General features: G+C 42.7%; 1 protein-coding gene and 1 long non-coding RNA gene across 4 annotated transcripts in view; one reads left to right on the top strand and one right to left on the bottom strand.

The window, feature by feature from the left end:
* Nucleotides 1-25,119, top strand: part of LOC128837660 (uncharacterized) — a 69,482-nt gene extending 44,363 nt beyond the window's left edge. Inside the window, exon 3 of the long non-coding RNA XR_008445011.1 lies at nt 24,932-25,119. This is a non-coding gene — a long non-coding RNA (uncharacterized LOC128837660). The remainder of the gene's footprint in view (nt 1-24,931) is intronic.
* Nucleotides 1-26,244, bottom strand: part of SLC17A8 (solute carrier family 17 member 8) — a 44,142-nt gene extending 17,898 nt beyond the window's left edge. For all 3 annotated transcript variants that reach the window (XM_054028856.1, XM_054028866.1, XM_054028873.1), the window contains exons 1-3: nt 26,018-26,244; nt 14,120-14,372; nt 7,702-7,820 (exon numbers count right to left, since the gene is read on the bottom strand). In XM_054028856.1, coding sequence (XP_053884831.1) covers nt 7,702-7,820; nt 14,120-14,372; nt 26,018-26,118 — 473 coding nt within the window. In that variant the 5' untranslated portion in view covers nt 26,119-26,244. The remainder of the gene's footprint in view (nt 1-7,701; nt 7,821-14,119; nt 14,373-26,017) is intronic.
* Between the last annotated feature and the right edge of the window lie 431 nt (nt 26,245-26,675).

Here is a 26,675-nt window from a genome sequence, read left to right as displayed (position 1 = left end):
AGTTTTGCTCAAAAATTGGTACAGAAAAGTCTACTGGTTTTTTCTTCTTCTTCTCAAACTGGGGTCCTTGGAGCACTTTCTGGAGGTTCATGGTGAACTGATTGGCTCCATGAGTCCTGATTCAGCAAAGCATCTCTGTTTAGGAAAGTGCTTAAGCCCATGCTTAAATCCTATTGAATTCAAGGGAATCTAAGCACATGCTTAATGTGAAGCACTGGCTCAAGTGTTTTCCTGAGCCATGTTGCTGGTTCTGCTAGTTTCCAACAGCTAATCTGCATTAGAAAACTGTTTAAAAGATACTACTTTCCTAATATTACTTTTCCATATCAGCAATTGCCATAAAGGTTTTATGTAACTGGGAGGGGAGGTGTCTAAAAGGCAGTATCTTCAGTAAGATATGACGCACCCTACAAAAAAAATTAAGAATCCCTACTCTTGAATTCTTAATAAGGCAGGGCACCGCTATGTTCAAATTTTTCAAGAATCTGAATTCACAAAGGGCTAGCTGAGTTCTGAAAATGATTTATGTTGGCTGCAGTCACCCAACCTATATATTTGATTTCAGACACAAAGAAAAGAGTAGCAGAAAGATCTGAGGCATGACTACAGATATAGGCAACATTCTTGGGTGCCCATCATAGTTGGAGTTGAAGGACAGTATAACCCAACTTTCCAGTGCAGGTTACCTAGTACACCTGAGTCTGACTGTGAATCCTTTCAGGCAGGGGAGCCTGGAGTTTTGTGAGAGTAAATAGAGAGCAGTGCAACACTTACTGCACCATAAAAACAGTAACAATAGAAGTGACAGAAAAAGTGTCTGAAACTAAATCATATGACAATCATTTTCTACTTGGCATAAACTGGATGCTTGCCAGCAATGCTTAATTTATAATGAAAGAGGTGCCGTGGTTCAATCAATTAGATGCCAATGCTCAAGCAATTGTTTTATTTTTATAACTGATGCAGCAAGCCCCGAGGTGCTGGGGCTCTGAGCTGCCGAGCCCAGAGGTGCCGGGGATGAGCCCTGGCACAAATTAAGCACTTCTTGCCTCTCAAGGGCCATGGCATAGATGAAGCACCTACTTGCCTATCTGAGTCCTCATATATGGCATTTGGATGCCCTCTTCAAGAATTCATTTAAAAACTGGACCTACAGTGCCACAGGGAAGAAAATAGAAAAAATAGACAGTGGGAATAATAAGGTGGAAAGAAGGTGCCTGACAAAAAATGGGAATCTTTATTTAGTTAGTATTATTAATATAAGAATTAACTAAAACTTACTGTATTTCTTATATTTTCATACCTTGTTGACAAAATCTATGAATTTCATTTCTATACAACAAATCAGTTCTGTGGATTGCATTACATATGCTATGCATCTCCTAGGTTCACTAATCCAATGTCTCTGGAAATTATTAAACTTCATATCACCAAGAACCAGCTTAATGATCATGTCACAGTAGTGATCCCTGATAAGATGTCTACAGTAGTAAGAGGACATTTGCAAACCACCTTTTTAAATTTAATGAGCCAGATTCTTGGCTGGGTTCTGTCCCCATTGCACTGCCAGAGTCTCAAATCAACCAGATCCAGCTCATGGAGAATTATCCTAGTCTGGGGGAGCTCTCACCTGGTGCAAAGTTGAAGCATCAGGTCCCTGTGACACCATCCACTCATGGACATATTTGGCCCTGATGCACAGGGACCATAGCCAGTTGGCAGACATTAAAGCAGCCCCCCAGGCTGCTACCTTAGAATCACAGAAATGTGGGGCTGGAAGGGACCTCAAGAGGTCCTCTAGTCCCTCCCCCTCATGCCAGAGCTAGATTTATACCGAGCATGCCTTCACCCCTCTCTGGGTAGAACCACAAGTTCTACCACTCTCAGACTGGATCTCTGGGGGGCAACCCCTCCACCCCCATTTACCAACCATGTTAATCTGACAGGCCCAACTGTCTTTGGCACCTGTCAGCCCTTTTCACCCTGTGACAGCAGCTGATTCAAAGTGGCTCAAAAACAACTTCTTCAAAACAAAGCTTTAGGTATTCACCCAAATGTAAAGACCACACAAAGCAAAAGGATTAAAAAAAAAAAAAAAAAAAAGGGCTGGCTTATCTGACTGGGGTCTTACCTACACTGTATTGTTTCCTTGCCAGCTTTTGTAAGTTCCCCTCAGCCCAGCCCCAACCCCTCTGCCCCTTCTGTCCAAGAAAGACAACCCACTTGTTGCCATTTCTCCCTCTCTCAATGTCTCTGTCAGTTGCTGTCCCAGGGCACTCAACTCCCTCCCCCCCACCTTCTTTGCCAGACCAGCATCATTAAGGTTTTAGCATCCCCTCTGGTCCTAGGTTCAAGTCTGGGCAAATAAACCTTGCCAGCCTAGCTGTAACTACACAGGGGGTATTGCCCAATTAACTTCCCCATTGTTTCCTCAAGGACCTTTGTTATTACCTGGACTGTACCTTATCTTTGCCATTGTTTTGTTTCCTGTTTGTCTCCAAACAGACTCCTTTGATTTAGCTCCTTGTAGTCTGGCCTGATAACAGGTAAATTGCAGTGCACCTGGTATTCATAAAACTAAAAAACACATCACTCCCTCATTCTCCACAATCACAGTAGTGTCTACAAACCCAAGGTCCCTTTGGGTGCTGAGTGTTGTACAGACATCAGCAAAGAAGACAGTCTCGGCCTTTGACAGCTCCCATGACAAGCAGGACTCAGCTGAGGGACACAACAAACAAATGGGCTGGGAGGGCACAGTGACAATAAAATGAACAGAGTCAATATGAAAAGCGTTCCAAGAATCACAATGCCAAAAAATGGAGGTGGAAGCCAATGGTCACCCAGGGACATTTAAAGGGCCATTTTCAAAGCTGAGTGAATATTTAGTTGTGCTACATCCGTTATCACCAAAGGAGGTGAGGGGTTGGCTACACTGGCCACGCGTTGCCATCAAGAGAAATGTATTCTTTATTATAATGCTGTAGGAGTCCTCACACTTCAGGGAATTACAGTGCATTCAGAGGTGAAAGTAAGCCGGTGCGCTGCAACGGGACGGATCGGCTTCCCCTGGCGGCAATTGCTGCCAGAGCCCTGGGGTAGCGGCAGCAGGGCTCCGGCAGCAATTTAAAGGGTCCTAGGCTGCAGCAGCCGCTACCGCCCCAGCCCTTAAAATAGCCACTGGAGCCCTGCCGCAGCCTCCCCAGGACTCCAGCAGCAGGGCTCTGGGGATGGTTTAAAGAGCCCAGGGTGGTAGCAGCAGCCGGTGCCCCAGGCCCTTTAAATCACCACCCAAGCCCACGGCTGCCGCTGCTACCCCAAGGCTTCGGCAGCACGGCTTGGGTGGCGATTTAAAGGGCTCAGGGCTCCCACTGCCACTACCCTCCGGGGCCCTTTAAATCACCACCCGAGCCCCGCTGCTGGAGCCTTGGGGTAGCGGCAGCGGAGCTCTGGCAGCGATTTAAAAGGCCAGGGGCTCCCAGCTACCGCTACTGCAGCTGAGCCCCTGGCCCTTTAAAGCTCTGCCAGAAGCCGGGGCCCCCTCCGATGGTGATTTAAAGGTCCCGGGGCTTCACTGCGGTAGTGGCAGCTGGAGCCCCGGGCCCTTTAAATCACTCCCTGAGCTACCAGCTGCAGAGGCGGCTGGGAGCCCCGGGGGTGATTTAGAGGGCCCGGGGCTCCCAGCTGCTGCTACCACAGCCACAGCCCCAGGCCCTTTAAATCCTGATTTAAAGTGCCAGGGGATTTAAAGGCCCTGCCTCTTCCAGTAGAGGCCCCGCCCCCTCCTAAGGACTCTGGAGTACTGGTAAGTCTTTTAAGTTACTTTCACCCCTGAGTGCATGCCATAGGAATGTAGGTAAAAAAGCGAGGGAAAGAATGATCCACAGGGAAAGAGTAGGATTGATTTTCCACTTGCACAGTTCTAATAATTGAATTCACATTCTGTATTGTTTCATTCCATATAATTTCTTTGTATGCCAAAGATATAAATAAGAGTGGCTGAGCTAGAATTAGCTAGTGTTTTGATACTATTTATGAGGGTGAGGAATGTTTGCAAAAACAGCCATCATCTTGCCAGCAGTGCAGTACCTTGTATCTAATAAACTGGTCTCTTCCTTGGCTAAAAATAGCCCAGTGTTTCTAATTCATTCATGTATTCTTTTCTCCTCACCATTCAGGTCCCTGGCAAGCTGCCACTGTGAAATCAGAACAGAGTTCTTAAATGATGGACTCTGCTGACCAATGGTGTTCTATTCCTGAAAGCCAATATCAGGGATGCGCCTCAGGTTCAGTGTCTCTTTATTAGCAAATAACAATGGACAAGTTAAAATGGTACTTTTCAGTAATCAGACATATTTTTTAATGGTGAGCAGTAAGTTAAGGGGACACTGTCATTAAATGGTTGATGAACTTTTCAAGTCAATGTGGATCTGTGGAAACGTTGGATAATTTATGATTTCACATCAAACTGAAGGGAAATTTGTGGGTTTGGGTGGTTTTGAATCACTTCCAGTGCAAATCCAGGCTGCCCAGTGTGTTTTCAGCTGAGCTTTGCACTGAGAATTGAAATTATTATTATAAATTATTTGTATTATAGTAGGGCTTCGAGAGTTCAGCTAAGTTGAGGTTCCATGGTGCTACACGCAGTACAAACATGTGGTGAGACAGTCCTTGTCCCAAAGAGCTTAGAGTGTAAGCAGACAGGATCAACAAAGGATAGGGGAAAATAAATAAATACTATCACCATTTATAGAAGGGGCACAGGGAGATCAAACAACCTCCCCAAGTTCGCAAACAGAGTCTGTAGAAGAGTCAGGAATTGAGCCCAGACCTCCTACGTACTGTCCAGGTCCTTAATAATAATAATAATAATAATATATGGAGATATACCTATCTCATAGAACTGGAAGGGACCTTGAAAGGTCATCAAGTCCAGTCCTGTGCCTTTACTAGCAGGACCAATTTTTTGCCCCAGATCCCTAAATGGCCCCCTTCAGGATTGAACTCACAACCCTGGTTTAGCAGGCCAATGCTCAAACCACTGAGCTATCCCTCAACAAGGCCATCCTTCTCTTCTAAAAGAGAAACTTGGGATGGGTGTTGAACCCACCGGGACTGAATCTGGAGAAAATGGTTCCATGAACACAAGTGAAAACAAAGGAGTTTGGAGTATCTCTAGAAATAAACCTTAATACTACAACTGCAAATAGAAATTCTCTTTTAGGGAATTTTCGGGGACCTAGCCTGTCTCAAGAAGTCCTGAGTTCTAAACATACTTATCATGGTCAAGTCCTTAAGGCCACAGTATACTCCATAGATGACAACTATGAAAGTTATGTGGCCACACAAGTATTACACTGTGTGCATCAATAGCATGATATGTGTCTAGGGATGGATATAATAAATGCAGTTAGGTCACAATCACCTATGATTTTGTTGTTTACAAGAAAATAGAGGAAACAGAACCAAAAATTAATTTGACCAAAGAGCAAAGTACAACGTATTGCAATTTTTAAAAAGTCAATAAAAGCTGGAGAAAATTGTTACATCTGTATCTGTTTCTCTGAGACTCTATTCTGCGACTTAGAAACAGGATATGGAGGCTCTGATGCAAAGTGAACATGGTAAACAAGTAGTATAATTAATGCTAGAAACTGTAACAGTAGCTTGCCACTTACTGTATAAAACCTAACTGACTTCTTGCCTGTGAGGTACGGAAAGTAATACACCCATTTAAGGTTCCCATCCCAGCACCAATTTCTCTGCTGAATTGGTAGAGTTTGGTTATTAGAGTTCAAACAGGCATATTGAGACCATAAATTAGATTCATGAGTCACAGAATTACATATGCCAGCTGATATGGACATATTCTGTACTTTTTCAATACAAGTACATGGAAACCGCTACCAAAATTTCACAAAAGTGTTTTTGATGGTGTTTTTTGTTGTTGTTTTTTAATATTACAAGCAATAACTTTATGTTATTTAAAATAGGGACATTTGATACACTATAAATTTCACTATAGAAAGAATGCTCTGTATTGAATTCACATTTCCATTAGATTGTGTGTAATTTGCAGCATATTTGGATTGTAGAAATGGCTACATGTATTTTAAATCAGCTGTAAGGTCTCACAGATTCATCTTCCCACGAAGAGTGCTATTTCTCAGACTTAAAAAAAAAAAAGATTTCTTCAGCTTTACTCAGTAAAATATTGGTAGGCTTGTGGAAGTTGGAGTTGGTCCATTCTGTGGGTAGCTCAGAGAGATCAAAAGACTGGTGATACAACTATGGTCAGGCTGGCTGGTTTGTGGACTGGGTAAATAAGATAAACACTGAATGAACTCAGGCAATTTTGTCTGGTGGAGGAATCAAGAGTAGAGGATGCTAACTTTGTAGAAGGAATGATGCAAACTAAGCCCAGAGTACATTTTGGAAGAGGCAATCTTTGGAGAGGGGTTGGAGCCCTGCACCATTCCCGCCCCTCCCCCACCCCTTTTCTTACACACACACACACACACACATAATACATATATATATATATATAGTTTAAAAAACCTGGTTAACAATATTAGAGATAGTGCCACCCTGAAAACCACCAGACATTTTGAGACAACCTTATCCATCCATCACCTATGTTCATGCTCCAAATCCTGGAAACTCTTCAAAGAAATGTTTGAAGATACTTTTTACTTTAACAAAACCAGCTATTTTCATTAAGTTCATTCTGAAAACAACTGAGTGGGGTTTTTTAACTTACATTTTATTAAAAATCAGCAAGCTTGAAAAATGGCTGCACAAATTCGTAAAGTCTGATGAAGTTACAAGAAACTGAAAACAGAGGTTTTAATGCAAAGCGCTAGGCAGCCTTAGCCATCGATGTTACTACTAGCTCAGCCCATAATACAGGTATGTAAGTGAAGGTCTATCTGTATTTTTGTGTGTGTGTGCGCACGCTTTCAGGATAGCATCTTTAAATAGCTCCACAATTCCAACATGCACCTCTTCAAAACCTGTGAACAGCATCTCTATACATTAGGGACCCTTGAAGAGAAAAAGCTGAAGTTTCCTTGTGAATCTATTTCAGAGATAAGTTGAGCCAAAACAGCATTAGGAAAATCTTTGAAAAGCAAATGACAGGGACATGTTTAAATCCCCTTGTGTGATTTGCCCAAAACTTTTCTGGGATGACATGATACACATAAAAATTTCAGATAGACTAAGTGGTTTGGGTTATATTAGGAATGCATTTCTTTGACCTTTCCTACTCTAACACAAATACAAAGTGATATGTATATTAAACACCTGCAAACCCACCTACCCCCAACAAAAAACCCTACCAAAACAAGACACTCCATTGCACATATTTCTGTCCCCTGGGGAGAGGACGAGAGAACAAACAACATGTGATAGCTGTTAGTCACCTCACATAATTTGCTACTGGAATGCACTCAGGTATTATGGTGATGAGTGCAATGTAGTAACCTATTAGAACAGAGTTGGAAATCAAGCTTAGACTGGGAAGCTAGCTCCAATTTTAGCTACAGAGGGAGTAGCACCACTCGGTAATAGACATAAATACCGCATATTGATTTCCACCCATAATATCCCTGAAATACATTTATCACAATAAAATGTTATGTTAAATGATGTAACAGTGATCATGAAAAATTATTTATATGCCCCATTATTTTATCTTACCTGTTAGCAGCCAGTTTGTTTGAGATAAACCCTCCTGGAATTTGTGTCACAATGTAACCCCAGAAAAATGAGCCATGTATAAGTCCTACTGTCTCTGGATCCCAGCTGAACTGAGCTTTCTGCAAAGGAAACAGCATTTTAACAATAAGGTGAATATTTAACATCTTGATTGCAGGATAAATCCTGTTTGGAAGTTGTTTAAAAGTCACCATTTGAGCCACACTTCCCATAGTACTATGGATACCATACACTGGACGTGTACAGACTTCTTCTCAACCTGTTACAGCAGGGGTATGACAATTAGCTCATTAAATAGCACCTCAAAACACATTTGAGATAATCCCTTTAGCAGTCAAGTTTTGATTCTGGGGTTCAACCAGGATAAAGCCAAGGACGGGCCTTCCTCAGTCAAGTCTTTGTGCAACTACCTCCCGGTACTGATCTGCCTTAACCATTTTTGAGGCCCTAATAGCAATCCCCTTTTATTCACATTAACAGGGAACTGATCTCTTTCATCTGGTGAGTTAGGTCCCTGGCAGTTACCATGTTTGCTCTGTGCCACATCCTTTGTTTTGGGTGGGATACATATTTGGACCCTTTGGTTCTTTTTAATTTGATTGCAGCGTTTTTATTGTTGAGCCCTTAGATTCCTAGCATGAACCACCTGTGTTCGGTGGTGTGTGTGTAGGGAGGGAGGGAAGGGGGAAGATGGGGATGAAACACCCAAAGAGGAGACACTCTGCTGGCTAGTGGGGAGAGATGGCTCCTTAAAACAAACCTGGATAAAATTAGCTAGCTAGGTATTTTATATTCGATTAAATGTGATAAGAATGATATTAGTTTTAAATTAGGGTACCAGTGCAATCACCACAGACGATCACAGATGATCCATAGCCTACAAATGTCTGATGAACAGACACATGCCTGGACTATGTGTATCTGTCCCTATCTAATGTAATTGAATTAGGAGATATTTTCAGTCTGCCTCTCAAAGCTCTCCCTGCAAGAGGCTGTTACCGTTCTTTGTAAGCATGCTTAAATGAGCCTGCGTGACATCCTTTGTTTGGATCAACCTTCTATGGCTGGGCATAGGAGAAGTGTGCCATTCTGTTTCATGGTCATCCTCATAGTATGGAAACAGAGAGGAGGGGTGATTAGCCTTCAAATGAATCTTTCGAAGACAGCACCGTCATTTATATTGGGAATCAGGAAGCCTCACTAAAACACTACCCAAAAAATGGAAACTAAAGAAAGTCCTTAGCAATGACATTTTGGTTTATGTTTGTGCCTGTCTGCATGCTATAAGGCAGACTCAGTTCGCCCGGTTAGATTTTTTCAAACAAACAAAATGCAAAACAGTTTCTCATTTTGATCAGACACTTTAATTAGCCAGGCACTCTAACAAAGAGCTGAAAACATTGCTCTTACCCATCAATACAAAACTCAGATGAGATCATGCTAGTGGGCTGGGGTATTTTTTATGGTTATTTTTTCCAAGTGCATTAATTAACTTTGCAGAATGTCCCCATTTTCTATTAATGATTTCTAGTTTAAAGCTTAAAATAATGGTCAGTCCTGAGAGCAAAAAGGACTAACCAGTGTCTTGGTGTTTGAAAGACCTATAAGGGGCACCTTGTCAAGAAGATGGAAGGATTTATGCCCAGAGCAGAGTAAGGAGTAAATCAAGACTTGTGGGCATGGGCAGTCCCATCTCAACCAGCCTCTTCTCATCTGGGCACTCCTACTCTCCCCTGGCCTGTGTAGGAGATATATTCTGCTTCTTACCAAGTCCTGCCTCATTGGGAGAAGCAGCATAGGCTGGATGGATCCTAGAAATCAGGAATTAGACAGAATAAGCACAGGGCCAGCACGCAGCCCCAGGCTCAGGGACTGGCCAATGGTGACTACCAGTGGGGAAGAAGTAGTAGGCTTTCCATCCACTTTTGCGGGGCTCATTTGGTGCTTGCAGAGTCTGATCCATTTGTTTAGCAGATGGGAGGAGAAGGAGGGAGAAGAACAGGAAAGGTTGTGGAGCCACAGCATGATGGGAAGGGTTTATCCAGCTGCCATCTTCCACTTAGAACCATAAGAAAGAAACGTCTTGTCTTTAGAGCCATAGGGGTGGGAAAGTCCCTGTGATCACAAGTAGAACTGATCAGCATTTTTTAGTCTTGAAAAATACTCTGGGCCCTTTTTAAATTTCTAAAAACTGGTGAAATTTTTGAAAAAAATATTCATGAAGATTTTGACTTTTTTCAAGCAACTCTAATAACAAACTGTTTGGTAGCAGCAAGAAAGTGCCTGCTTCCCATTAGACCTGAGCTGATGACTTGGAAAAGTATGTACAATGGCAAAACAAAGGCTATCCATAGGCAGGCAGGTAAGACTATGTTGCCCTGCTATGTCTGGGAGTAATATGATGCTTTGCACTTCCATAGTAAATGGCCTTTGTCCAAGGAGCAAAAAGCACATTAAAAATGTAAGTTAAAGCTTAATACTCCTGTGAAATAGGTTATTATCCCCATTTTAGAAATCAGTCAAAAGACACAGAAAAGATAAGTAACACAGTCAAATTCACACCGGGAGCCAGTAGCAAAGCCAGGCATGGGACCCAAAAGTCTTATGGCAAATTTTTTATGGGAATTTAGGTGCCTAGTGAGATTTTTCAAAGCATCTAGATGCTTAATTCAAATGGAAATGAATGGAAGTTGGGCGGCTACGTAGTTTTGAAAATTAAAAAAAAAATTAATGGAGATATCCTATCTCCTAGAACTGGAAGGGACCTTGAAAGGTCCCTGAGTCCAGCCCCCTGCCTTCACTAGCATGACCAAGTACTGATTTTTGCCCCAGATCCCTAAGTGGCCCCCTCAAGGATTGAACTCACAACCCTGGGTTTAACAGGCCAATGCTCAAACCACTGAGCTATCCCTCCCCCCAACAAACCCCACTAGGCATCTATCTGCACCTTTAAAAATCTGGCCCTAAGGTACCAGTCACATGCTCTAAGGCAGGGGTCGGCAACATTCGGCACGCAGCTTGCCAGGGTAAGCACCCTGGTGGGCCGGGCCAGTTTATTTACCTGCTGACGCGGAAGGTTCGGCCGATCGTGGCTCCCACTGCCGTCCCGGGCCAATGGGGGCAGCAGGAAGCCGCGGCCAGCACATCCCTTGGCCCGCACCGCTTCCCGCCGCCCCCATTGGCCCGGGATGGCGAACCGCGGCGAGTGGCCGAACCTGCCACGTCAGCAGGTAAATAAACTGGCCCGGCCCACCAGGGTGCTTACCCTGGCGAGCCGCATGCCGAACATTGCCGACCCCTGCTCTAAGGACTTGAAAAACTCTCATTGATGTTAATGGAGCAGAATCAAACCCTGACTACTGGACTTCACTATTTCTCCGATAAAAGCAACAGAACAACCTGAGAAAGGATTATTTTTCTACTTAAATAAATAAAGACACTCCTTTAAGACCTCACATCAGTCACTCTGGTTGTGGGACTAGCAACTTTGATCCTGGGGTACTTGATGACAACAAACTATTTTTTTCCTCACTGCAGTTAAGTTAAAGACCCAGCCACTGATGGAATGATGGAAGAGATCAAAAGTAAAGAATAATTGTAGGATTTAAAAAAATAAATCAGACATTGCTGACCAAATTTTTTTTTTTAATTAATTTTTGTAAAGTTAGGCCACTAAAACCAAACTGAGGCAGTGACCTGATTCTCAAAAGTACCCTATTGCCACAGTTGCCAACTTTCACGTGGTAAATAAGCACCTCGACTTTCACAATAAACCAAAAATCAAGCTAATCCCATTTCAAAACAAGGCCAAACAAGCCAATCCCTAAGAGCCCCAACACTCTATATGACTAGATCCCACCGGCGTGCAGTCTGGGACTGTTATGGGCCCACCGTGCACCCCTGACTCTCTCCCTCCGTTGCCCCAGCTTGACCCTGCTTGCCAGGAGCCGATCAAAAAAGAAGCAACAAGCAACTCAGAAGCCAATTAAACCAAAAACAAGCCCAATTTCTGCATTTTTTTCCCCCCACAGGGTTTGGCATGTCTGCCTATCGATCCCCTTTGCTAGGTTCTCAGCACTGAATTCATCAATGACCTGATTTTCAAAAATTAGGATTAGGAGCCTATCCTTTAGGCACCTGTTTTTTAAAACTTTGGCCCTATATGCATAATAGGATCATCCGGAGTTACACTAGCTCGGATAAATGTACAGGGCATATCAACCTTTCGCTCCAGAACATAAAACAACTAATTACGACTGAGGATTAGGAACGACCTTCCCCCTTAGCTATACTCTTGATAATTGTTTATTATGGAGGTTCTGATACCTTCCTCGGACATTTCTGATATTGGCTGCTATCAGAGCCAGGATACTGTTCTGATCATGATAACCCTCATGTTTCTTCCCCATTTAGCATCTTATCATTTGGGGATATTTCTGCAAAAGGAATGACGAGGAAAAAATTGATGGGCTGGGCTGGGCTGATGCTCCTTGCATGCAAGTAGCTCCCTGTCCCCCAAGAGTTACCAGGTTTTGCACACTCAACTTCCCTTCTCTGTCGCTTCCCACTTTCCAGACCTGGCTGCAGAACGCCCTTCGTTTTGGGAGGGACTGCTCCCAGTAAAGCGTTTGATACGGTACCGCACGAGGAATTATTGGTTAAATTGGAAAAGATGGGGATCGATATGAAAATCCAGAGGTGGATAAGGAACTGGTTAAAGGGGAGACTGCAGCGGGTCATACTGTCATACTGTCAGGTTCGAGAGAGAGGTCACCAGTGGAGTTCCTCAAGGTTTGGTTTTGGGTCCCATTTTATTTAATCTATTTATTACTGACCTCGGAACCAAATGTAGGAGTGGGCTGATAAAGTTTGCAGATGACACAAAGTTGGGAGGTATTGCCAATTCGGAGAAGGATTGGGATATTCTGCAGGGAGACTTGGATGACCTTGTAAATTGGAGTAATAGAAATAGGATGAAATTTAATAGTGAAAAGTGTAAGGTGATGCATTTAGGGATGACTAACAAGAATTTTAGTTACAAGCTGGGGACTCATCGGTTGGAAGTAACAGAGGAGGAGAAAGACCTCGGAGTCCTGGTTGACCGCAGGATGACTATGAGTTGGCAATGTGACGTGGCCGTGAAAAAAGCCAATGCGGTCTTGGAATGCATTAGGCGAGGTATATCTAGTAGGGATAAGGAGGTGCTGCTTCCGTTATACAAGGCACTGGTGAGACGTCATTTGGAGTACTGTGTGCAGTTCTGGTCTCCCATGTTTAAAAAGGATGAACTCAAACTGGAACGGGTACAGAGAAGGGCCACTAGGATGATCAGAGGAATGGAAAACCTGTCGTATGAAAGGAGACTCGAGGAGCTCGGTTTGTTTACCCTAACCAAAAGAAGGCTGAGGGGGGATATGATTGCTCTCTTTAAATATATCAGAGGGATAAATACCAGGGAGGGAGAAGAATTATTTCAGCTCAGTACTAATGTGGACACGAGAACGAATGGATATAAACTGGCCATGGGGAAGTTTAGGCTTGAAATTAGACGAAGGTTTCTAACCATCAGAGGGGTGAAATATTGGAACAGCCTTCCGAGGGAAACAGTGGGGGCGAAAGACCTCTCTGGCTTTAAGATTAAGCTAGATAAGTTTATGGAGGGAATGGTTTGATGGGATAACGTGATTTTAGTCAATTAATCAACAGCGTGCCATCGCTGGTAAATAGTATCAATGGTCAATGAGGGTCTGGCTAGAGAATCTTGCCTGCATGCTCGGGGTTCTACTGATTGCCATATTTGGGGTTGGGAAGGAATTTCCCTCCAGGGTAGATTGGCAGAGGCCCTGGAGGTTTTTCGCCTTCCTCTGCAGCATGGGGCAGGGGTCGCTAGCTGGAGGATTCTCTGCGACTTGAAGTCTTTAAATCACAGGATTTGGGGACTTCAACAGCTGAGTCAAGGGAAAGGGGGTGGGTCAGCTTTTGTGGCCTGCATCATGCGGGAGGTCAGACTAGATGATCATAATGGTCCTTTCTAACCTTAAAGTCTATGAGTCTTTTTAAAGCATGGTGGGGAGAAGTTTAGAAGCATCGCTATTAGATTTGTCTTCTCTACCTCCACCAGCCCCCTTCCCATGGCAATGCACAGGAATCCCCATGCATTTATCTGACAATATACCCTGGGCCATAAGAGAACCAATAAATTGGGTATTAAACAGTAAAAATGCCCAAGCCTAAATAAAACTTGTGAACTTGGGTTAGTCTCTCTGTGTCTCCGTTTTCCCATCTGCAATAGCACTTCTCTATCTCACTGGGGTGTTGTGAAGGTAAGTATTTGTGAGGTACTTAGACGGTGCGGTGATGGGGGCCAGATAAGAACGAAGACCAATAGATGCTTCTTTACCTGAAGCTCTGGTTTTCCATTCACATAGACGGTGCTGTTGTTAACCATTTCCACTATGGCAACACCCAGATTGCACCTAATTCCAAAAGAAATGCAAAAGCCCAGACCACTCATAATGGCAATGATGTAGCGCTTGGGTAGTCCACAGCAATAGCAGTCACATAGGGGAGGTTTGTGAGTGGTTGCCAGCACAGGCCTTCCCTCTTCAGTCAATTCAATGTGGTCTTCTTCTGTGTTGGTTCCATCAATTTTTCTAAAAGGATATGGAGAAAAGGAAAATATATTATTCTGTCAGTAAAACTCCTTCATATGTGCATGGCAGCAACACAGTCTAATCGGCCACTACAGCTATATCCTTATAAGAGATTTAACTCTTGCTATAATGCAGTGAATTAAAAATCAGTTATATGTTTAAAGGGCTATATCTTCAAAAGCTGCCTGAAATTTTTCCATGTGCAACCTTCCAAGTCCACAGACCCATATCAGGTAGTTGGACATCTAACTGGCCAGATGCTCATGCAAATGCTGTTAGCAAGCACAAAGATGGAAGCTGTGTTGAGGTTATCAGAAATGACAAACTCCACAAAGGAAAATAAAACACATTGCTAACCATAACTACCAAATGTTCTAAATTATACCAGAAGCACACACAAAGCTCTTTTTATCGGTAGATCTCAAAGTGTGATACAAAAGGAGGATATTATTAGTCGCATTATACAGATGGTGTTGTAATTGTAGGGGTCCTGACCCAAAAAGGAGTTGTGGGGGTGGTAGTGAGGTTATTGTAGGGGGGGTTGCGGTACTGCTACCCTTACTTTTGAGCTGCTGCTGGCAGTGGCGCTGCCTTCAGAGCTGGGCAATTGGATAGCAGGAGCTGCAGGCTGGGAGCTCAGCTCTGAAGGCAGAGCCGCAGCCAGCAGCAGTGGAGAAGTAAGGATGGCATGGTATGGTATTGCCATGGGTGGCTGGTGAACTGCCAGGTGGGGGAGGCTAGCCCCCAGCCAGTCCCGCCCCCCAACCTGAGGACCCGCCCTTCTTCCCCCACATGAGCCTCCCCCTTCCCACGGCCACCAGCACCCCCCCAGCCCCAGAGCGCTGGGCCAGTAGTGCAGCCACTGAGAACAGGGCAGGTGGGTAGTGCATGACCTCCCAGCCCCAGAGCACAGGGCAGGGGGGTGATGAGTGGCCTGCCCCCGGCCCCCAAGCAGGTGGGCCAGTGGGTGGCACATGGCTCCCCCCACCCCAGAGCACAGGGCACGCTTTGTGTGGCCCCACCCCCTGGCCTGCTGAGCACAGGGTGGGTAGCGCGTGGGTCCCCTCTGCTCCCAAAGCGCAGGGCATGTGGGCCCCCCTTCACGGCCCCAGTGCCTCTAGCCCCCCCCACCCCCCCCAAGCACCAGGCGACATGGCCTCAGCACCCGGGGACCCCCAGCAGGCTTCCCTGAAGAGGAGCAGGCCTGTCTGGGCTGGGGCAGGGCAAGCAGGAGGTGGCTCACTCAGGGAGGTGGGTGGGCGGGGCCAGGCCATGCTGGGCTGTTTGGAAAGGCAAAGCCACCACAGCTGCCCATGGGCATTGCCACCCTTACTTCTGCGCTGCTGCCTGCAGAGCTGGGCCCTCAGTCAGCAGCTGCTACTCTCCGGCCGCCCAGCTCTGAAGGCAGCAGTGCAGAAGTAAGGGTGGCCTAATGTAGTATTGCCACCCGTACTTCTGTGCCGCTGCTGCTGGCGGGGCACTGCCTTTAAAGACTGGCACCTGGCCAACAGCCACTGGTCTCCAGCTGCCTAGATCTGAAGGCAGTGCAGAAGGGTGGCAATACCTGACCCCCTAAAATAACCTTGTGACCCCTGCAACTCCCTTTTGGGTCAGGACCCCCAATTTGACAAACACTGGTCTCCCCCGTGAAATCTGTATAGTATAGGATAAAAGCACACAAAAGACCAGATTTCATGGGGGGGAGACCAGATTTCACAGTCCGTGATGCATTTTTCATTGCCGTGCATTTGGTAGGGCCCTACTCATTATAGAACACACTACTCGCTTCGGGTGTCTGCCCTGTTTTCTGACAGTCATCCCGGAGACTGGCACTCACAAACAGAATGACAGAGAGGTATTCAGATCTCTGGGCCTGTTTCAGTTTCAAATATATAAAACATCCCAATACAAGTGGAACATAATTTGTCTAATACAAAAATGTTGTAACATCTCTTAACCACCTTTCTGGGCACTCTCAGATTGCTCTAATACAGTGTTTCTCAGCGTGTTTTCAGATGGGCAACCCCTTATTCAATATCAAAAATGTTCATGACGTCCTTGCATGTATTATAAAAGTAAGAGTAAGAAGTGTATCAATACTAACAATAAGCCTATATAATTTATTTGTGTGTGTGTGTGTGTGTGTGTGTGTGTGTGTGTGTTGAGAGGTTGATGGAATACTAGAACTTGAAGGGTAAGGATGTGCAGGGAGTGGGGAAGCAAGATTTTCTTTGCAATCAATTATCAACCCCTCCCAACCCCTCGAGGGTCATGACCAAACAGTTGAGAGACACAGCTCTAATAAATTCTTATCCCCCCATTTGTTCAGACAAGAGCAACTGTGCTTTATTTAGTGCAATCATCTCTTCTTAATGAATTCATAGCTATCAGAAGGATTAGCTCTTCTGGGCAATGACTGCACCAGCTTACACCACTTAACACCACAAGGCCCCTGTCTTGATGGAGGCTCTGGGTTCTTCAGTAATGTAAGCAGGGGTTAAAGTAACTTAAAGGACTTACCAGTACGCAAGGCGGCTGCAGTCCTGGGCAAGGTGGGGGGGGGGGTGGCTCTGGGACACCGGAATGGGCGTGGCCTCAGTTGGGGCCAGACTCCCCCGCCAGCCCTTCAGCACTGCCTGGCCCGTGCTGCCAGGGACTCTGGCAGCGATTTAAAGGGCCCAGGGCTCTGGCCGCAGCCGGGAGCCGCAGGCCCTTTTAAATCACCAGGCCCCAGGCTGCCCCTTTTGCACCACGACCCCACCCCCGTCAGCAACCCTGCTGGTATGGTGCTTAAAGCGCTAACGTCAGCTGTGTACCAGCCCGTACCGGCAGCCACTTTCTTACCAGTACGCCATATCGGCCCATACCGGCTTACTTTCACCTCTGAATGTAAGTATTAGAAAAGAATAGTAACTTGTGGGGGATATTTTTCCCCACTTCCTGTGAACTCAGTGCTGGTAAAAAGTGTCAAACTGGCAGCCTGGAGATCCCAAGCCCTCTGTTTATCCACACAAAAGATCCAGTGTCTGCAGTGACAGTGCAAACTTCCCCACACTGTTCCTATATCATGCCTTGAGCATGCTTTGAAGGGTAAGAAAATAATTTAATCTCCTGGACCTAGCCTCTCCGCTGAGATTGCCTGTTGTGGTGATACATTTTGTGATGTACACACCTGTCCACTGCAACCAGATTGAAATGTAATTTACATTGGGCAATAAATCACCCCTAAATAGTAACAATTTACTGTCCTGGGCTGGATTTGACCCAGTTTGCTAGTGGTAACAGGTCCATTCTACAGCCCACTTAAAAATCTCCTTAAACCCAATGGTTCCCAGCCTTCTCCTGGAGGAGCCCCCATTGTGCTGGAATGATTGGCAGATGTGCCTCCCTCCGCTGTGCTTCCTCACACTATGCCCTGGCACCATTCCTGCAATCTCATTTTCTGTCTCCTGGCCTTTAGTCCTTTCTTTTTCCTTTACATATTTTACATTTGTGTGTGTTGTGTGCATGTGCATTCTAATTACTCTTCTTCTGCTCGGTTGCTTTGTCTCTCCCTCCTGGATCCCCATTCACTAGAAGACAACATGCTATCTGGGTTGGAGGCTGCATGGGGCCAGACTCTATGTGCTCCCTTAGGCCAGTGAGAGACTAGTTCTCTACATGCAAACTGTTCCTGTGGCTGGTTGCTTTAGGGGTCATTGTGGAAGTAGGGAAGGAAGCTGAGTGACTTTCAAGGAGCCAACTGCTGCTTCAACTATCATCACGTGAGCACATTTGCAATGAGAGCTGGAGCTGATTTGGGGTTATTCAGCTTTCTCCACCTCCTTTGCTCTTCTCTTACGTCCTGAGCCCCATGACTAAGCCTTCCTCTCTTCCCCAAAGCGGCCTGTCCTCCATTGCTGGGAAGCACTACCCTAAGCCACCTACCTATCAGAAATCATTAAGACAAGAGAGCATTTTCTGTTCAGCTTAAACTATTGATAAAAGAAACATCTTTAAAACCAAACCTCATTTGGTTCATGATTGTATTTACATTAACTATTATTAGCATTATTCCTTTCAAAGCACTCTCCTATTTCAGATAATACTCCTGACCCTAGCATAAGTGCGTCAAATCTCTTACATTTAGACAATGCTGTTATATAGGACGTTGCTTTCCAATCCAACCAGAAGCAGGAATTTTTAGAAATATTGAAAAAAAAAGTACTGTTAGTGTGAGATTTCCAACCAAATTTTGCAGACCGAAGAGGTGTGAATAAGTTTCGGAAAAGCATTTTTACTTTGGGGGATTCATCAGAGCGCCGCACTTCTTGCTATTCACCCAACATAAAACTATACATAGCAAAATTGAACCTTAAAATCTAGCTAAGCAAGAATTTTCATTTTTAACCAAACTAAAAAGTTGCAAAACCAACTCGCATAACAGTCTAGTACTTGTCTTTTCAACAGCAAGTTCATTTTTCTGTAGTCATGCATCTCATATTCATCATGCCCAATCTATAAGAATATCGCTGGTAGAACTGCTAGTAACATTAAGAGGAGAATGAACTTTAAGTGCACTCTCTGTACATAAGCTCAATTTTTCCTTTCCCAACATTAACTTTTTATTCATTGCTTTAAAATGGTGGATTTGGGCCTTAGGCCTCAATCCATCAAAACACTTAAATGCATAATTAACTCTGAACATATGAATATCCACATTGAAGTCAATAGCCAACTCATACACTTAAGCATGTGCTTAATCCAATGAAGCCTTGAGCCCTTAGACAGCACTTGCATTACAAAGCCTTTCATTTTATGTTATTTTGTCACCTGGAAATCGGCTCTGAAATGAGACTCAGAATATGACTCTCTTTGCATCTGCTGAGGAGTTACTAGTGAAGGATTTGATCACTGTGAAATGATAAGCAGAATTACTTATAAACTCAGAGGAAGACTGAACTGCTTTGCAAGGTTATGAAATGGTTTAACTCTTTCTGATAAGAACTAGTTATTTCCTTCTTCCAGGTACCAGCCTATAGCAGATTTGCAACACATCACTCTTCTATTTTCCCTTGTTAACATCTCCTGCTGTATAGCCACGCTCACCTTTGGCTGATGTTCATTCATATAAAACAGTAAAAAAAAGTATTTGATATTCACATAATTCTCAGATAAGATGTCACAGTGACGTTGGTCTAGTTGCTTATGAAATGGCTAATTTACACCATTCCGTAGCCTTTAGGGGCTTGTCAGAAATGTTTACTCACAGTCCAAATAACCTCTATAATTATGAGATATGATTAAAACAGAAATAATTTCACACACAAAACTGTGCTGAGGGCCATCCTGCTGGCACAAGGCAACTTCAACTTAACTGCTACATTTTTTTTAAATACTCATTTTTAAACTTGCTCATCAGAAGTAGGCGTTCCTCCCCCCCCCCCACCCACACACACACAGGCTGCTTTCAATAGACACAAGAGTAGAATTCAGAGTTTTAAAAAGTTGAGATTCCTGAACAAAGCCATAGCAGATCTTACATATTTTGTATTTAAATTATGAGTTTGTTTCCTGATTATTTTGGGCTCATGTAAAAGAAATGGTTTTGTCACTTATGTAAACAATATGAAGTTGCTTTTTCAACACTCAGCATTCAAATATAGCTGTCTGCCGGTGGAATCTCCATAGCGTCTCTTAGCTGGCTGTGTGGCAGAGAAGCTGTTCTAGAGACAACACATATTTAAATCTTGGAAGAAATTCAAGGCCCCTTTTGAGCCTTCAGTCCTGCCAAAGCTTTAACAGCACCATAGCTTTAACAGTACTGATTGATTCTATTCCTTTACCACACTGAAATCAGATACAGAGAAATCTTGCCAGAGCACATGCAGGTGGGCTGTCTCCAGCTGATCTACCTGTAGCTAGATGAAGCATCCTGGGAGAGCTGTAAAGTCTTAAGCATAACATCCTCCTGAACACTATAACTTTAAGCTACCATCCCTCCCTAACCAACAGGGAGGGTCCCACGCAAAAGACTGCAAATCCATAATCCAAAAATAATAGATTTAGCAGTTTCCTATTGATTTTACCATATCCTTTCAAACATGAGATTTCATTTAAAAACTTTGAAGTCTCTACCCTTTGCAATGATGTATCATCACACACTGTATGTCTCATGTTCTCACTGTAACACAAAATTTTAACTCCAGCCTCAGACTTCCCCACATCATAATCTCCACCATTGCATGGATTTCTAAGAGATCTTGATAAGGTTGGAGTTAAAAATTTGTTTTATAGTGCTATCACAAAGAATGTAGGATGTGTAAATGTTAGAGTTGTTTAGGACTTCTAGACAAAGGATCAGAGTTTGTCAGTGAAAGTAATGTGTGCAAATTCAGATATATTCTAGGACGACACATTCAATGGACAGTTTCTTGCTTTTAAGGGTTTGTGTGGGTTGGTTTGCCCCTTAAGCAACTGGTTTTAATTACTCTTTTCCTTTGGGGGAATTGTATGTAAAAGTGAAATTGATTAGTCTGGTTTCATTGTTCAAGCTGAGTGAAATGCCAAAAGCAAACAACCATAGAAAGCGAAAAAGTTAAATTAAGACTAACTACTTTTACATCACAGCAAAATATGTAATTAGTAAGCCAAAGTATGTAATTATCTTCCTTTGACAATCTAAGTCAGAAGTTATTGATCAATAAAGTAAATATTTCAAAGAACTGTTCTTTAATTTTCTTTTGCCTGCCTCTCACTCTACTTTCTTGGAAGAGGTAAGATTTTAAGTAACAGCAGCATTTTGGGCAGCTGGCCTAGATGAGATTATTGTGCAAAGTTGAAACATCTGTTCACACCTATATATTTTCAGCTGACTGACAATGCACATGAAAATATTCCTCTGACCTGAGACTCAGTGTTAAAAGTAGTGCTTAGTGAACCAGGAAAACTAGGACCTTGGGCCCAGTATTGCTTCCAATTTTACTATGGACTTTAATGAGACCCTGACTGGGCCCTAAAATGATATAGGTCGAATATTCAGAACTCCTTTATAGCACAGTAGCCCAATTTAAAAATATGTGTATGCTTTACACCTGAGGCATATTGCAAGATGCTTCAGAATACATGCAATGCTCTATTTTGTCTAGTTTAATTTGAAGTGTGCGCTGCAGGACGTTGTTCCACCTGTGCTCATACTGTCCATGATCATCCCATATATCACTCCATTTCTTTGCCCTTTTTTTTCTTTTTGGTATTAAGTTCTGAAAAATAAAATATGAGAATGAACATTTGGCCATCAAGCATGGATGGGCATATTTCCACAAGGCATGGCCTCGCACACTTGCTAGCCCTTTTTACACTGGTACTTCCTAAAATTCAGAAACAAAATGGTGGTTACAACAACAATTTAAAATAGGGCTTTGTTTAAAACACATTTATGGCCACCTGGCACGCATGACCTCGCTCTCTCCACAGCCCCTGGATTTTAAGGCTATTCCCAGTTGTGCATTGTAAATTATTCATCTTCGAATCTGATCATGTTTCTTCTTGAGGGACTGCCAAGCTTTCACCCCTTCAGTCTTATCTTGCTTTGTCTTCTGTCCTACCTCCCCCCATGCAGAGCCTTGGGCCTTAGGCTTCACTCACTTCTTCCATATAGGTGGATAGTCCCATACAGGGAGAGGAGCAAGCAAAGAACACTCCACATCTCCTGTCCAGTGGGAAGTTTCCACTCCTCTCGACTGGGTCTACATGTGGGTCCAAGCCAGAGGAGGGCTTAATGCTTCATGCTGGGATGCATTTGCCAGGATAGGTCAGACTTACTATACAAAAGTCTCTTGGGTTTTCCTACAAACCTTCTTAAAGATTGATTTTCATCATTTATGAAGGATTATTTTCAGATGTTCAGAAATGTTCCCTGTAGTGTGTGTGCGCGTGTGTGTACTTCTCAGGGGCATTATCCACAGACTTTCAGATTTATTACACATTCATCTACCCTGTAGATAGTCATCTAAACTTTTGGACACAAACCACCGGGGAATGTTAAGGATATATGTATCCCAATCTTAAAGTTCATACACGAAATATTTGAAAATCTATTCAAAAACAGAACGCCAGTATAGCTCCAATATTTAGTGTTCATAGACACTGTACTCATTTATCCTTTGCTGCTTTCTCTAGTCATTTTCTTTCATCTTGAACAAGGTCTCTAGATTTTTCATACTTAAAACTACTGATTAAACAGATTGCATGAACTTTTAACAAGTCCCAAAACTACTAAGAAAAAAATAATTTTTAGAGCAAGTACACCTTCACCTTGCTGTATTTATTTATTTTGGTGTAGAAACTAAACCACATTTGGCAAAGATAGGCAATCACATAAAAGGAGGGAGCAGAATTTAAACAGTTTCATTTTTAATTATTTAAAATTGCAGAGATGCTATAGTGATGGGAAAATTATAAATACCTACAATAAGTTAGATCAGATTGATACATTTCAGAATAACCTTTACATGATACAAGGGGGCTGTAGCAACATGAGACAATTACACAACATTCAAATATCACATCTTCCTCTAACATCATTAACCATCCGCAACACACTCATCAGTTTCATCATAGCAGCAAGAATTAGCGGATTCAGTGTAACCTCAAGCATTCAAATATCAATCAACTAAAACCCTCATTTATCCAAAGGTGAACACAACTTCTGAGGTCTTGTTCAATCACTTGGGATTTGCCCAGGTTCTAGTCATTGATGGCCAACTCTTGGCACAACAGCACCAGTGCAAAAACCTTAGTGTAGACAGGCAAACCCTATGCAAACTGTGATTTGCACCACAGCAGCTTACCCCTGTTTCAAGCAGGGGTAAACTACACTGAGTGGCACTATAGCAGATTTGGTTGTCTGAACTAGGGACGCAGCTATACCAGTGGCTGGTCAAAGATCGCTGAGATCCTCATGGTAGATAAGGCCTGAAATTGTGCTGTAGTGTATAAAGTTTTCCACATGGAAAACTGCAGTCCTTAAGCGCATACATCTGCAGAGTTTAGAAGCTTTGAAGGAGAAAGCCTGTTTTCCTGTGAAATGTAGAAAAACCTGCAGACTCCTGGCCCCATTAATCCAAATCCAGAATCAGCTGAATGAATTTCAGGTGCCCCATTATATTAGGCTAATCAAGAATGTGCTATTATTGCACTTTACACTCATCCTACTTTGGAAGGGTTAAAGCAATTTCTAAAACCTCTAGCAAAGTTATTCCAACTGACAACAAGCCAACAGCAACTTGAGTTTCCATAAGATCACACAGGAGGAAATTATTTGTGTCAATGGATCTTAAATTGCAAGGATCATTTTAAAATATTTGAATGAAAAGTAGAAGAATACCATTTATACAATTATTTTGAAAAAAAAATCACACCTTTAACCCATCATATTTTCCAATGCCCGTAATTTTCTTTACAGGTTGCTAAATAGTCATCAACCAAATATTCAAAAATGTATAATATTCTCTGCTGATTTACATACTGTTGAAATCAGTGTGGTTGGATGGGGAGCAAAGTCATGGCTGAATTTGGCCCAGCACAATTACCATAATAAAAGCAAATTTCATATTTTTAGTTTGTGTTTTAAGTAGCAGTGGGTGAACCTCAAGCTAAACAGCTACATGTTTTAATAGTTTACAGAAATTTTTCAAACATAAACAAACTAGTTTGGGCTCCAGATATCCCAAGAATAGGCTTTGTCATTAAACTTTCAGTGCTTCTTGGTTTGGGCCTGGTTGTAGACATGGTGAGAATAGCCTTGCATTGTATTTCTCTATTTCCTCTTTCTCTCTTAGCATTAAAATTGGGAAGGGCAGAAGCACCTGAACATTTAACAAGAAACAGAGGGTCCTGTGGCACCCTTTAAAAAGAAAAAGTTTAACAGATTTTTCTGTCTGTCAAATATGGCTTGGTTTGGCTCACAAAAGTTTTGGGCAAAGCTTGAGACCAGTTCTTACTGAAGGGTATTTGAACCAGTTTGCCATCTCTTGTTAGAGTTCAGCAACCTTTGGGTAACAAAGACAATTCAAAGCTTGTGTGAGTTTTCCACATGGCAACCAAATGCACTGCCAACAAGCCACATGGATATGCCACTTGAACGTTAGACTGTAAACCATAAGTACATTTGTTCATATGGACCAGCAGGATTCACAGCAAAATGACTTGTGATTTAGTTGTACAGCCATGCGCTCTGTGCGTGTGTGTGTGCGCGCACGCGCTGTTTATATACTTTACAAGTCAAAAAGCAAATGCCTGGCTTTGTATAAAAGATTGTAAATGGAGAAAAGTTAAGGAGAAACTATGCAGGGAATAAATACTCTGAGTATGCTTCAATGTGTTTACAAGGTGTAGAAGTCCTCACGATAGCAAGAGATATATGAATTCATATTAGTGACTCCTTAAAAAAAAAAAAAAAAAAAAAAAAAAAAAAGCATTCTCTCCCACTCTTCTGCATATATGTACCACAGTGTAATATAAATATATAAATATAAATGAATTCATTTCTCCCCCCCCCCCCCCCTTTCTCTGAATAGAAGACAAGCACAGATGCACCAAGAATTATACCTGGACCAGCACTCCCAACAGAAAAAGCAGACATCTGATCTTTGTATGTAAAAGCACACACAAATCCAATATAATAAAATAAATTAAATTGCAAACAGGGGCCTGATCTTGCAAACATTTAAGCATGTGATTAACATTAAGCATGTGAGTAGCACCATTGAAGTTATTGGCACTTCATTATGCATAAAATATATAAATAAATGAAGTCAATGGAACTATCCATGTCTTTAAAGTTAGCATGTCTGTAAAGGTTTGCAGGATAGAGGCCTTTACTGATATTACTACTATTTTGTATCAATTTGATTCCTTTGTGTGTATAGTTTTTTTTTTTAATTATTATTCAAAAGTAAAAATGTTCAAGCTTGTTTTATTTTAAACTTCCAAATCAAGGTGAAAATGGTGAACTTTTTTCCTGCCCCTAATAAATCCCGGATTCTCTTTTCTCTCTTTCAAACTCCTGTTTGCCCTAGCTAAAATACACACACACACACACACACACACACTTACTTTTCACTGGATGGCTTTTCTGCTTTTGATCCAGGGTAAAATTTTCAGACGTAATTAAGCAATTTAGGAACCTAAATCTCATTGAAAGTCAGTAGGCTTCTAAGTCAATTGGACATTTTTGAAAATTTTACCCTAAATCTTTTTAAACATCTATCCATAAAGTTTGCATGTTGTAATTTGCAAAATGATCATCATTTCTCATGCAAGCCAAAAGTAGAAATCACTTCCGTTAAATATTTAAAACTGTGTTTAACTGTGGTCCTTTTTTATGCTCTACATAACACTAGAGTAATGTTTCATAATTTACTATCAACTCTTGTTCAGCATAACATACTTTATAGTCTATAGAGAGTCAATGCTGTAACGTTATTTTATGTGCTAACTTTTGTATCTTCTCATGTGTGCTCAGCTATTTTTTCTGCGACCTTAACTCCTATTTTTATTAACAGATTTTTCTTCACATCTTTCCTTTTAATAAAGGTAACCCTAAAATTTCTTTAACTAGAACAAAATACGAATCTTTCTTGGACATTTCCATCAGATTTTACCTTTGCAGATTCCCCAGAGAGTCACTAACAGTGGTCTTCACGTCTTCCTTCCCTGGTTTCAAAAATCTGTCTTTCAGTGAACTAAACCCTTCAAAAGGCATCTTGTCTGTCTTCTAAATAAATCCTTTCGGTTAACAGTTATTCACTGCTGCAGTCATATTTGCTGTTTTCAGACTTGGGGGTCCCTGTTAGTCACCTTGATGATCTCTGGGACAACAACCAGTTGCTCTAGAAAGTAGCCCAGAAGGGAAAATTCAATGCAGATCCTCCAGAACAAGAAAGTCAGGCAGGCAGAGCTCCAGTATGAAATTAAGAAGTAAGGGCTCAGCAGCACAATTGCTGCAGCTCCACTGTGTATGTGCTATAGGGGCTGGCATCTGGCAAGAAGGCGGCTAGTCCAAAGGGCTGCAGCTGGAGGAGCTGGAGATGCTGAGGTTCGTATTCCTGGACCTGGTGCTGTTGCCTGCACCTCACGCTGACTTGCTCAGTCTCATTCTCCCTCCCTCCTCTCGCTGCCTCTCTCATGCTGAGATCCTATGCAAGGTGATGCTATAGTAACGGACACAAAACCTGTCCTCAAGCCACTCAAGTTTATTAATAGGATCTCATCCAAAGCAAAGGGAAGAAGCAAAGTTTATTAAATATTTACAAGTTCTCT

The sequence above is a fragment of the Malaclemys terrapin genome, chromosome 1 (assembly GCF_027887155.1).
Source record: "Malaclemys terrapin pileata isolate rMalTer1 chromosome 1, rMalTer1.hap1, whole genome shotgun sequence".
Taxonomy (NCBI): Eukaryota; Metazoa; Chordata; order Testudines; family Emydidae; genus Malaclemys; species Malaclemys terrapin.
This window is presented reverse-complemented; position numbering and strand designations above follow the sequence as displayed.